Below are 13,451 nucleotides of genomic sequence, written 5' to 3'. Positions count from 1 at the left end.
CAACTGAACGCTGTCTCCATGTCATTCCTTCTTCGCTGACTCCGTCCACACCTTTGGGGACCCCTGGACCTGCTGGGGTTGGACCCCAGCAATAAGTAAATAAAATACAATATACAAGATTATATTAAAATTGTCTACATGTCCCGTTTGCAATGGATAAAGGGTATTCTATTGAAAACATTCACTATACCTAGAAACTTTTCATCTTTGCTCAGAAATCAAAGTCTCCCTCATCTGTTCTACAGAAATATTTTCATAATTTAATTAAAAAGAAACAAAATTAAAAATAATTTTATTAATAGCTGTGAACTTAGCATCTCAAATAAACAAATGTTAATATTTGTTTCTTATTTTTTCTTAAAGCTATTTTCCAAATCTAGAAATTTCTTGACTGATAAAGCACTAATCATCACTTAAGATTATTATAGGTTCAACCAGCTGTATGACCTTGGGTAAATTAACTTTCTGATCCTTAGTTTTCTCATTTGAAAAATGGAGAAAACAGTACCTATCTGTGCTAGATTACCTTCCATTGCCCCTCAGTGTCCATGCTCTACCTAGCTTTTTGCCCATGGAAGTTCTAGTTGGGTTATATGAATAGGAGGTACTAGCAGTTTATTCCCTACCAGGTCACCAAGGGCTGGTTATATCCCTCTATCAGAAGCAGTCCTCTCCATACACCATTCCTAGGACTTTAACCATAAGGATGGTAATGGCTCCCTTAAGCCCTAGGCTCTGTATTATCCATTGCTGACTTCCACTAACCCTGTCCATATCTTTATACAGTTCCCTTATTAAACTCTTTTCAATTCACCCAGTTTGAAAGTGCCACCTGTTTCCTGCCAGACTGTCTGATTCATATATAACCACATGGGTTTGTTTTGAGGATCATAAGTTTTGAGGAGCACATGATAAATATTCATTAAGTGTTGACAACCTTTGTCATTATCAACATTGTTGTTATCAGTATTTTATTTGAGGTTCTATACCAGGGGAGGGGAAACTTTTTGACTCGAGGGCCACAATGGGTTCTTAAACTGGACTGGAGGGCCGGAACAAAAGCATGGATGGAGTGTTTGTGTGAATTAATGTACATTCAAAGTAAACATCATTACATAAAAGGGTACGGTCTTTTTTTTTTAGTTTTATTCATTTCAAATGGGCCGGATCCAGCCCACAGGCCGTAGTTTGCCCACGGCTGTTCTATACTCATGTTCTCTATACCACATGAATATATTCAAGAGACTGAGAAATTCAGAATTTTGGAGATCTTTTGCTAATGCTCACAATGCTTAAAAAATATGTTCAAATGCAAACTATGTTTATTGCTAGTCAATCTCATATTTAAAAAGAGTAAAAAGGACCTTAAAAGTGAGTAAAAAACCCATATAGTAGACAAGATTTCCTGGACTGTAGTTTCTTCTGTAAATACTAGTACGCTTTGGAATTCATTTCCTACAAATTCACCTCCTGCCATCACACCAAATCTAGCAAAGCATAAATGTCCATAAAGTTAAAAAAAATTGTTGGGTCATGGGATCATGAAAAGAGTGGACTGCAAGGTAAACTCAATGACATAAAAGTCTTGCTTAATCTGGAAATGCATCTTTATCATTCTTACTTATCAATCATGACATAGGCAAGCATCACCATTTGACAAATCACTCATCAAAATTCTAGTAAATGTCTACTTAAACTTTCACCTTACCTCATCCTTTATATCTTCCTGTTGTTGGGCTGTGAAGATCTCCATTGCTGCCATGAGTCTCATCATTAACTCATCCACTGTTGTGTTACCTAGCAACACATGGAGATTGTCAAACTTAATTATTATAAAATAGGAAGTCATTCTAGAATTAATCATAATAACTATAATCTAAAAAATATACAAACTAGCTGAAACCGGTTTGGCTCAGTGGATAGAGCGTTGACCTGCGGACAGAAAGGTCCCAGGTTTGATTCCGGTCAAGGGCATGTACCTGGGTTGCAGGCACATCCCCAGTAGGAGATGTGCAGGAGGCAGCTGATCGATGTTTCTCTCTCATCGATGTTTCTAACTCTCTATCTCTCTCCCTTCCTCTCTGTAAAAAATCAATAAAATATATTTTTAAAAAATACGAACTAATATGCTCTTATCTAGTTAAAACTGGTTTTGTAGTCATAGTTATAACCCTAGTTTCACCACTATGATCTAGTACTTAGAAATTATCTAGCACATGATGAGAGTTTAACAAATATTCACTTAATAAACAAATAAATAAGTGAATGAGTGATTGACTGTAGCTCTCTAAGGATCAATATTCTTATCTGCAAAATAAAGGTAACACTATCTCTGTAGGGCTCGTAGGAGGATTAGAGATAATATAAAGTGCCTAGTACATAATACACGTATAATCACTGGTAGTTATTATTAAGAGACATGATAAATGGCAAAAAGTTTAGGATCAAGTTTAATGCAGATTTTGTTCCTGTGCAAATCCTTGGGTTTTCATTTCTTATTTGTAAACTGTAGTGCATATGACTCAGAGTTCAAGGCATGAATACTTTATGGAGGGTACTGGAATCATCAATGGGAAAATACCATTCATAGTGGTAAAACTGACTAAATACTGACCATTAATTTTCAGGCTTAAGCCAATGCTTATAAACTACTAGAGGCCCAGTGCACGAATTCGTGCACCAGTGGGTTCCTTCGGCCTGGCCTGCGGGATAGGGCCAAAACCAGTTCTCCGACATCCCCCGAGGGGTCCTGGATTGTAAGAGGGTGCAGGCCAGGCCGAGGGATCCCACCGGTGCACGACTGGGGCCGGGGAGGGACATGGGAGGTTGGCCAGCTGGGGAGGGACTGCTGGTGGGCTCCAGGGCATGTCCGGCTTGTCTAGCTCAGTCCCGATTGGCTGGACCCTAGCAGCAAGCTAACCTATCGGTCGGAGCACCTGCTCCCTTGTGGTCAGTGCACATCATCGTGAGCAGTTGGGCAACCTTAGTATATTATTAGCATATGATATGCTAAGGCCGCTTTGACTGGTTGAATGGCTGACTGGATGACCGGACACTTAGCATATTAGGCTTTTACTATATAGGATGCTTCAACCCTAACTGTAAGGACTCACTGCCAAACTGGTCTTATGGGTACTTTATACTTAAGCCCTTAATGATCCAAGATGGAGAAAAGATACCAGTTAATGAAGTTCAGGGCAAATTTCTTCTTTATAGCTTACTGTAGCGGTTTTCAAAATTTTTGGCTTCAGAATCCCTTTATATTCTTGAGATCCCTAAAGAATTGTATGTGGGTTATAGTTATCAACATTTACTGTGATAGAAATTAAAACTGAAATATTTAAAACATTACTTATCTGCCGAAACTGGTTTGGCTCAGTGGATAGAGCATCGGCCTGCGGACTGAAAGGTCCCAGGTTCGATACCGGTGAAGGGCATGTACCTGGGTTGCAGGCACATCCCCAGTAGGAGATGTGCAGGAGGCAGCTGATCGATGTTTCTCTCTCATCGATGTTTCTAACTCTCTATCTCTCTCCCTTCCTCTCTGTAAAAAATCAATAAAATATATAAAAAAATAAAACATACTTATCAAATCTTTTAGAAGTGACAATAATAAAGTTATGACGTGTTAATATAAATGTCACATTTTTTATGAAAAATGACTCTATGTTCCAATAGAAAAAGTTTAGTGAAAAGAATAGGATTGTCTAACATTTAAAAAAAAAATCTCTTTAATGTGTGGCTTAACAGAGTAAATTGGATTCTCATATCTACTCCTATAGTAAATCAATTATAATAAATTGTCTTAGTTGAAATTTATGAAGCAATCTGACCTCACATAGCTATGTAGACAAAAAAGTGAATATTTTTTAAAGTGTGTTTTTATTGATTTTAGAGAAAGGGAAAGGGAGAGAAACACTGACTGGCTGCCTCCTAAGAGCCCCCTACTGGGGATCGAACCCTAAACCTGGGTATGTGCCCTGACCAAAAATTGAACCCAAACACTTCTGTCCATGGGCCAACACTCTACTGAGCAAACTGGCCAGGGCAGATGAGCAGTTCTTTATCATTATTTATGAAACGGAATGTTCTAATTATAGAGAAAACATAAAATACTGAGGTTTTATTTAGTCTGTGCTCCTGAAACATCTTTTTACCTGTGGCATAGGAAAGAGGTATTATTTTCAATTTAAGCTTTGCCACGAATAAGGTAATATTTTATGCTAATCAATAAAAAAAATCATTCACTTATTTTTTTAGTAAAGAATTTAAAGATTAATGTTTTTGGAAGTTTAAATTCATAGGTATCCTAATAACTTCATGCATCGGAGTTGCATCTTAGAGATGGATTTACCTTGTAAACAATTCCATTCGTAGTATCAAGTCATTGAACTTTCTAGATAACTAAAGATAAGCATTTCTTTCAACTAATCACACATTCAGCAAATCTCTAGGTATATATAAATATATGAAATGTCATATTTGACAACTGGTTATGACTTAATTGCTAGTTTAGGGAATTAAGCAATACTGAAGATTTAACACGATTATCCTATGTCTCAAGGGCTGTGTAACTTTATTAAGGCATTTCTGTTGGATTTTCATACAGAGTATTTCATTTTTCATAGTACCTATACTTTTTGAAGTTTTTCTTCCTCAAGAAGTTCTATATTTTCAAATGCAAAAATATTCACCAATATAAAAGATGGCTGTCAGCTTTGACAGTAAATATTGTAGGTTATCATATACACAAGGCACTGTACTCCCCTTGTGACATGTACTTTACCTTGTATCACATTTAATACTTCATTAGATGATCGCTTTCCCATAATAATCAGAAAAAGTGGAAACTGGTCTGTTTTTTGAGTCCGAATAGTTTGTGCAATAACACTGCCAAAGTGTCTATTGCACATGGTCAGAAATCTAAAATGAGATAAAATGCAAAGTAAGCTTCATTTCAGAGTTTAATAAATTTACTAGTATCCCAACATAAAACTTGCTGAATTTGTTGTTAAAATTAGACAGCTTGTTTGATATCAATATGTAAAGTCTTGCTATATTGAATTTTCCACTACCAAAATAAATGATATAGAAATGATTATCATTTAGAAAAGCAGGCAACACACCCTAAATGCCACATGAGGCTGACAGCATAGGATTCTTAGTCTTAAACACTGTAAGCTGTGCTACCCTAAACTATGAGAAAACAAACAAAATGAATTTTAACAGAAAACAATTTCTTAAATAGGACAAATATTTCAAGGTACAAAGTTAAATTGACTACCATTATCCTAATATAAAGAGCATTTAGCAACATTTCCACAAGTTTTTAGAAACAAGAATTGTACTTTAGAATCGTGTTTTCTCCAATAGTAGCAGATCTTTTAGTTTCATACTTAGTAAGGGATAAAAATAATAATTCTAAGCTTTTGGCCAAAAAAAGCTCAGATATTAGCATACCGAAGTCTAGCATTAGTATTCTTAACACGATCTGGAATAAATGAAAAAACTGATAAAGCTTTTCTCTTCTATTAGAGGACTGTTTGAAATTAGCATTTCTTTCAAGAGAAAAGGGTAGCTTATGATATGTTTTCAGATCTGATGGTAAAAAGTAAATGTCATAATAATAATGAATTATGAAAGACCAAATGCAAATATAGAATGCTTTAATAAGATCCAATTTAATAAAGTCTGTAAAAATAATGGACTTTTAATAACACAGGTCACAAAAGGCAAAACTGGAAATTCTGGGGACTAGCCATCAGTACTAGCTTATTAATTCTTAATTATGTTCATGAAAGGCAACTTAAATCGTGTGTTTTCTTATGCCTTATGATAATATTTTAGGTAACAACTCCTCTGAAATGTACGTTCCAGCTGATGAGCAAAGTCCTATTGTCACATGCATTAGAAGGTAAATCTATTTGAAAAGATAAACAGCATTAAAATGTCATGTGCTTAGATTCATTTGATATCCAAATTCAAAATAGAATCAAACCTCTTAATCTTTAAAGCTCATATATTTCTTGTGTATAGAAATTCACCCCCAAAATTTGGACTGAATCCTTCCCAAAACCTGTGATGTGACTATATAAAGTAGACCGTGTTAAGGTCCATTAGAATTGTCGGCAAGAATGTTAAAGCAAGTTAGCACTACTGCAAATAAGTTCATTTGAAGGCAGGCGCATATACATATTTAGAGAAGCAATAACCAGAACTCACTCCAATTTAAAATGACATGGCCTTAAGAAACCCATTGTTACCTGACCAGTGTGGTTCAGTGGTTGAGCATCAACCTATGAACCAGGAGGCCATAGTTTGATTCTCGGTCAGGGCACATGCCCGGGGTTGCAAGCTTGATCCCCAATAAGGGGCATGTAGAAGGCAACCAATCAATGATTCTCTCTCATCACTGATGTTTCTCTCTCTCCCTCTCCCTTCCTCTCTGAAATCAATAAAAATATATTTTAAAAAACAACAATAAAAACATTGTTGGCCATGAAATACCAGTGCCCCTATGGAAATTCAGATCTTCATATTCTACAACTATTATGAGATAAAAGGTGCTCAAGCAGCTTAAGCCTCTATCCCAAATTTCACATCCATATAGCTTGTTTCTCAATGATGTGTAGTTTAGGAGACTAGAAAGTTAAGATCTCATTTTTCTTTCCATTTCTTACTAAAATATTTGAAGTCAATCTTGATCCTGATCTGATCATTGGCAACCTCTGAAATTAAAGATGTCAAAAACAAAAACATAGTGTCATTTCCTACAAAAGGGAGAAAATAAGGTCTTGTTGCTTTCACACTGATGGATTAAATGGATATCACGCAGTAAATGCCATCACAGAGCTAGCTCACAAATGATACCAAATACTAGCTAAATTGGGATACTCCTCAAAACAGAAAGAAGGAAGGGAGGAAGGCTTAGTAGTTTTATGAATTGAATTTTAAAACAATTTTGCCTGAAAACTGTGTAGTTGCCAAATTCTCTTTTTGTGAAAATGATCTAAAAGAAAAAATAATTATGAAAATATAGTTATTTTATTGGGTTTAAAATAATATGTAACACAAATTTCAAAGCTACACAAAACATTCGAGAGAGGTGCAGACTTCAAAGACACAATTGTTCAATTAACCATAAAACAACAAAGTAATCAGTTCTACCAGGTATTGGCAAATCATTCTAATTTTTTGAAAGCAGTTGAGAAATACAGGGATCATACAGCCAGTTGATGCTTTCTAGTGGTCTTAACTAACTATTTGTTCTAATCAAAGGGAGACTTTGTTAAAATTTTAATTAATGCAATTAATCTTCCTAAGATATGAATCATGTATACTTTGAGATTTTCAAATTGTAATCATTGACAGCCCATAGGGACAATGGACAGCCACAAATCATAAAATTCTTACTTGTGAATTCCTTCCACTACAATTTATAAGCACTTCACAACACAGATATCAAATCTTTCTCGTGGCTGGGAGGTTCTGCTTGTTGTAAAGATCATTCACGCCACAAAGTCAGCATTTACAGCACACTACCAGCGGCAAAAATCCAGCTCAAAACACCAGAACAAACACACACACGGAAGACACAAGTTGTTTGAAGAGAAAATAATGTGGTTCTTTTGTTGTGGTATTTTCTTCCTTGAGAAGAGGTAAGTATGCCCGTGCATTTAGTGGCAACACCAAAGCTGTCAACCTAACTAACTGCATACGGTTTTCATCAGGGTGAGGAGCCATGAAGGGATAAATGGTGTCTACAGTAACTGGACTCCTGCAATATCAAACTCAAAAGGGGGCGCAGAGGCAACTGTTCTGTGGGAAGGAAAAATGGCTTTGTGTTTTTCATTATAAAATATTTTAATAAATCAAACAACCTACTTATCACAGACCTATCTGGGGAAAAACAAGTTGATTAATCAACCTCTCAAACAAAAAGCTAAAGTGACAAATATGTAAAGACAAAGAACAAATACCCTCACTAAGAGGGTAAAATGAGGGAGAGAAAAAGGGAGGTAGAACAAGAAAAAGGGTTAAGGAAATAAAATAAAGAAAACAGTTAATCACAAATCAGGTATAATAACACAACTCATTTGTCTCTGGGGGTTGGATTAGGGAGTGGGAAGTCTCAAACTGTGACCTTGGTGAAGAAACAAAATCTAATCCATAGCTCATATTCACCAGTTCTTGCTATTAGAAATCTAAGATAAAATCTCACCTTTTAATCAAAAGTTTGGAGAGAAAAATAAATAGAACATCTGATGGCTAGCATATATTAATCGTTAGTAAAATTTTCAGTCTTTGAAGCACAGATACTAGATATTTTCTAACTTGCTAATGGAAATCAGGATTACTAATAAATCAGATATGAAAAAAAGTAATCTCATTTTAATTCAAAACAGGATATAGCTTAGTTTCTTTCAATCAAAGTCATAATTACATAAGTTACTAATTTTTACCAAGTTGTACTTCAACATAAAATATATACTAAAAGAAACAGCAATTTAGGGGGAGGGCGATGAAATTCCACAAACATTTACTACTTAGTTACTCTGTACTAGAAACTGTAAAAAAGGGCACATTTGATAAAAAATAGAGGCTGCAAAACTGGGTGAGGCTTCCTGAATATTACATTTCAGTGTGGCTCCCATAAGTTTAAAGGTGCCTGAGATGTAAGGTGGGAATAACCCATCTTTAAAATACTTACATTCTTGTAAAAATAAAGAAAACGCTCAGATTTGTTCTTAGAATATAGTAGTCTCTTAAAATCGGTACCTATTTTATTATCAGTTGTATAATGATAGTTAATATTTTTATCATAATAACTTTTAGGATTAAAATGATAGTTTATACTGATAGGCCAACACGAAAAGATTTTTTGTATAAGATACAGCATCAAAGAACTGCTGACCAAATAAAAAGTCACTGGTTTTACTTTAATTCAAAGAATGAAAGAGCAGGTATAGATATTGGAAAGTGAGAAAATACAATTCTAGATGCTGCAGCTGTGCAATACTACAAAAAGTCACATATTGAAAAGTGGATATGAAACTAAATCACTATTTTCTTTTTAATACATCTATATGTTTAATGTTAATTACTTTAAAACCAAGAGTCAATATCAAAATTTCTGGCTGTTTACTCTTGAGCCATTAAACACATTAAATGTCTTTCTGATAATGTGTGAACCATTTCCCCAAAATGAATTTAATGGGCAGAAGCAATTCATGTTCAACACTGCTATAGGACTTCTCACAGTTTGAGGTAAATCTTCTATATACTGGTGTACTTCCTTAGCTGCAGCTGCTAACCTTATACTATTTCTTTTGAAGCCGCTTTGGTAACAAACCAAACTAGTGTTTTTACTATAGTAATAACTTACACATAATCTTTATGTGTTAATATAGTACTACTTATACATAATCATTCATGTGTTTGTTTAACCATATTTATGTACTTTGGTAGAAAAACCAGAACATAAGATAAGGTATCTTAGAGATCATATACTTATTTGCCAACACACAACTCTCCTTTCTTCCCCTTTTCCCTTTAATGGGAAAATTAAAGCCAGGGTCCTTTAATGTGTAAAGTGAGATTTTAGGCATCTGCAAACCAGGCTAGCCAAAGAGTTTTGTTTTCTACATTATCATTTCCACAAGTCTGTAAGCCCATCTCATTGTTTAGCTCATTTCTGAAGTTCCTCCATTAGGATTGATCTTCAGCACCCTGGGTACATAATCCTTTGTGTGTATTTTTGTTGTTAATCTTCACCAGAGGATATTTTTTTTCCAGTGATTGTTAGAAAGGGAGAGAGGGAGTAGAGGAGAGAGAGAGAGGGAGAGGGAGAAACACTGATGTGAGAGAGAGAGACATCAACTGACTGGTTGCCTCCTGCATAAGTCCCAACCTGGACAGGGATTGAACTTGCAACCCAGGTACGCGCCCCTGATTGGGATTCAAACTTGTGACCCTTTGGTGCTCAGAACCGACACTCTAACCACTGAGAACACCAACCAGGGTCATACCCTTTTGTCTTTTGACAGTGGCTTTGATTTTTAGAAATAATCCTAAATCTTGGTTCAAACTGAGTTATGTAAACAAGGTACATGACTAAGCTGGGGGCACTGACTATGCATGCAGTGAAGTAATCATCAAGCTTTAATGGTCTAGGAATCACCCGGCAAGTTTATTTATAAGGCAAGTTCCTCAGTCCCATTCCCTCAAAGATTCTGAATCAATAAATCTGGGGTAAGGCCCAGGAAACTGCTTTTTAAATAAGCTGCTAACCCACCCCAGGGTAATGGACTACACTTTAAAAAACACTGCTTTCAGGACACAGGACTGCTTTCTTTGTAAGGCTTTACGCTGTGTCTGAAACCAGTTTTTACAGAAGTTATCCTCTCAATGTTTTGGAAAATGGCAGCTTCACTAGACCAAGTGTCCAGCCTATGAGGTGATTACCATGTTGAAGATGTTAATTCTCACTGGCTTCATTCATATAGATGATCTGCAATCTGATATGAGACAAACAGATACCTCTAAAAGCAGTGGTTCTCAACCTTCCTAATGCCGCGACCCTTTAATACAGTTCTTCATGTTGTGGTGACCCCCAACCATAAAATTATTTTCGTTGCTACTTCATAACTGTAATTTTGCTACTGTTATGAATCGTAATGTAAATATCTGATATGCAGGATGTATTTTCATTGTTACAAATTGAACATAATTAAAGCATAGTGATTAATCACAAAAACAATATGTAATTATATATGTGTTTTCCGATGGTCTTAGGCAACCCCTGTGGAAGGGTCTTTCGACCCCCAAAGGGGTCGTGACCCACAGGTTGAGAACCGCTGCTCTAAAGAGTGTGAGCTTCAAGTGATAGTCGAAAAAGAAAGCAGGGACGGGGAGGGTAAAATACATGGTAAGGGCAAGTCTCACTGCAAAGTTGTTATTTGATCAGAGAGACTCAAAGTGGTGAAGGAGGAAGGGAAACAACACACATGTCTCCAGGAAGAGAATTCCAGGCAGAGAGAACAGCAAATGGAAAAGTATCTAGCATATTTAAAAGGTAACAAGAAGGCCCTAGTTGGAGTGTTGTACCATACACCAAAAGATGGCGGGTTCGACTCCTGTTCAGGACACATAGTTGGGTTGCGGGTTTGATCCCTGGGTTAGGGCATGTACGGGAGGAAACTGATCCATGTTTCTCTCTCTCTCTCTCTCTCTCTCTCTCTCTCTCATCAATAAAAACATATCCTCAGGTAAGGATTAAAAAAATAAAAAGGTTAGTAAAGCTGGAGCAGAGTTAAGTATAAAAGTCAAAATTGGTAATTTTGACAATTTTCTATATGGTAAAAAACATAACAAGATCAAAAGATAAATAATAAATAGAGGGGAAAATTATTAATTTTAAACCACAGAAAAAAGACTAATATCTGTAATGGGGTGACGCGCGGAGACAACCACCAGGGACTCAGATCAAGATTTAGGAGCCTTTATTAAGCTGGCCAGCGACTACAGTTACATCACCTGCCAAAGCAAAGACTGAACTGCAGTGCTGACTACAGGAGTTACAGCGTTTTTATTTGCAAAAACCACAAAGTTAGTTACAAAGCCTTGTTTACACAGTTTGTTCCCAACACAGTACAGCATCAGTACAGTGACCACCTTCCTATCTATGTGTTCTAGGAACAGAGAGCACAGCGTGCCCCACCTGGCCGAAGCGCCAGATATGCCGCCCAGCACATTTTAATGTTTCAGAAGACCGGAGAAAAACCAAGCCACGCTTAGAGAAAGGGAGTTACATACTTTTCCCAGTCCTTTGTCTCCTAAATTTGGAATGAGACTTCCGGGCCTTCTGAGAAAGAAGTTAAACTACAGTTTCTACCTGAGATGATTGCTACCATACTTCAATATCCATAATACAGGGGTGGGCCTAAGTAAGTTTACAGATGTTTGTATGGAAAATAATACAATAATTAATAAATAATACAAGAATAAACTGTTTCGCATATGCACAAATATAAACCTACTTTTGCCTACCCCTGTATATAAAGAACTCTAATAAAACAATAAGGAAAAATTTTAACAAACAATATATAAAGACAACTTCTAGAAATGGAAACAATAATGGCTCAGAAACATTGAAAAAATAATCAAAATAACTCAGAATGAATTAACTCCTAATTATACACCAAGAAATGATTTTTTAAAAAAATTCTCACCTGAGAACATACTTAGAGAGAGGAAAAAAGGAAAGGGGGGAGGGGGAGAGAAGAGAGAGACACACACACACCAATTGGTTTCCTTCCTATATGCCCCATCCAGGGATCAAACTAGTAACCCAGGTATGTGCCCCGACAGGGAATCGAATCAGCAACCTTTTGGTGTACAGGACCAATGATGCTCAACCAACTGAGCCACTCTGGCTGAGGAAGAAACCATTTCTATCTGTCAAATTAGTAAAGGTAAAACAACTTGGTAATACCTTGCATTGGCAAAGTTATAGGGAAATAGGCACTTGTGTACACCATTAGTAAGAGTGAAATTGGTGCCAATTCCCTTGTGGGCAATTTGCCGATATCTATTAAAATTAAAAATACAGTCCTGACTGGTTTGGCTCAGTGGATAGAGCATGGGCCTGCGGAAAGGGTCCCAGTTCAATTCCAGTCAAGGGCACATGCCCGGGTTGCAGGCTTGATTCCCAGTTGGGGGCGTGCAGGGGGCAGCCGATCAATGATTCTCTCTCATCATTGATGCTTCTATCTCTCTCTTCTTCTCCCTTCCTCTCTGAAATCAATAGAAATATATTTAAAAAATTTAAAATGCACCTATATTCTTAAATCAGTGCTTCTACATCTGGGAACCCAGTCTATAAATATATTTCCATGTGGAAATCACCTAAGTGCACAGTTAATTAGTGTAAGCGTGTAATAGCAGAATATTGGACATAATTCAAATTCCCACAACCGGATCTGATTAAATTATAGTATCTTTTAGAATTGAAGGGAATATTATGTAGCCATAAAATGAACTGATATGGATGTATTTAATATGTAGTATCAATGGAAAAAATAGGGTGTTAAATAGTGTTTACCATTTGTGTAAAACTGGGAGAAAATAGATATAGTAATTAGCTTGTTTATATGTAAAACTAGGGGCCCGGTGCACGAAATTCGTGCACTGGGTGTGTGTGTGTGTGTGTGTGTGTGGGGGGGGGGTGTCCCTCAGCCCAGCCTGCCCCCTCTCACATACTGGGAGCCCTCAGGCATTGACCCCCATCACCCTCCAATGGCAGGATCGGCCCCTTGCCCAGGCCTGACGCCTCTCACAGAGGCGTCAGGCCTGGGCAGGGGACCGTCATTTCCCCCATCACTGGTTCTGCCCCCAGCCCAGGCCTGATGCCTCTGGCCCAGGCGTCAGGCCTGGGCAGGGGACCCCCAGAT

At 36.9% G+C, this 13,451-nt stretch overlaps 1 protein-coding gene across 2 annotated transcripts in view; it reads right to left on the bottom strand.

The window, feature by feature from the left end:
• The window catches only part of FAF1 (Fas associated factor 1), a 184,614-nt gene that overhangs the window by 71,416 nt on the left and 99,747 nt on the right, over window positions 1-13,451 (bottom strand). For both annotated transcript variants that reach the window (XM_015563297.1, XM_015563296.1), the window contains 2 exons: window positions 4,787-4,923; window positions 1,709-1,797 (listed from right to left, as the gene is read on the bottom strand). In XM_015563297.1, coding sequence (XP_015418783.1) covers window positions 1,709-1,797; window positions 4,787-4,923 — 226 coding nt within the window. The remainder of the gene's footprint in view (window positions 1-1,708; window positions 1,798-4,786; window positions 4,924-13,451) is intronic.

This window comes from Myotis davidii, unplaced genomic scaffold, assembly GCF_000327345.1.
Source record: "Myotis davidii unplaced genomic scaffold, ASM32734v1 scaffold539, whole genome shotgun sequence".
NCBI lineage: Eukaryota > Metazoa > Chordata > Mammalia > Chiroptera > Vespertilionidae > Myotis > Myotis davidii.
The sequence above is the reverse complement of the archived record's forward strand: the minus strand, read 5'-3'. Positions and strand labels throughout refer to the sequence as shown.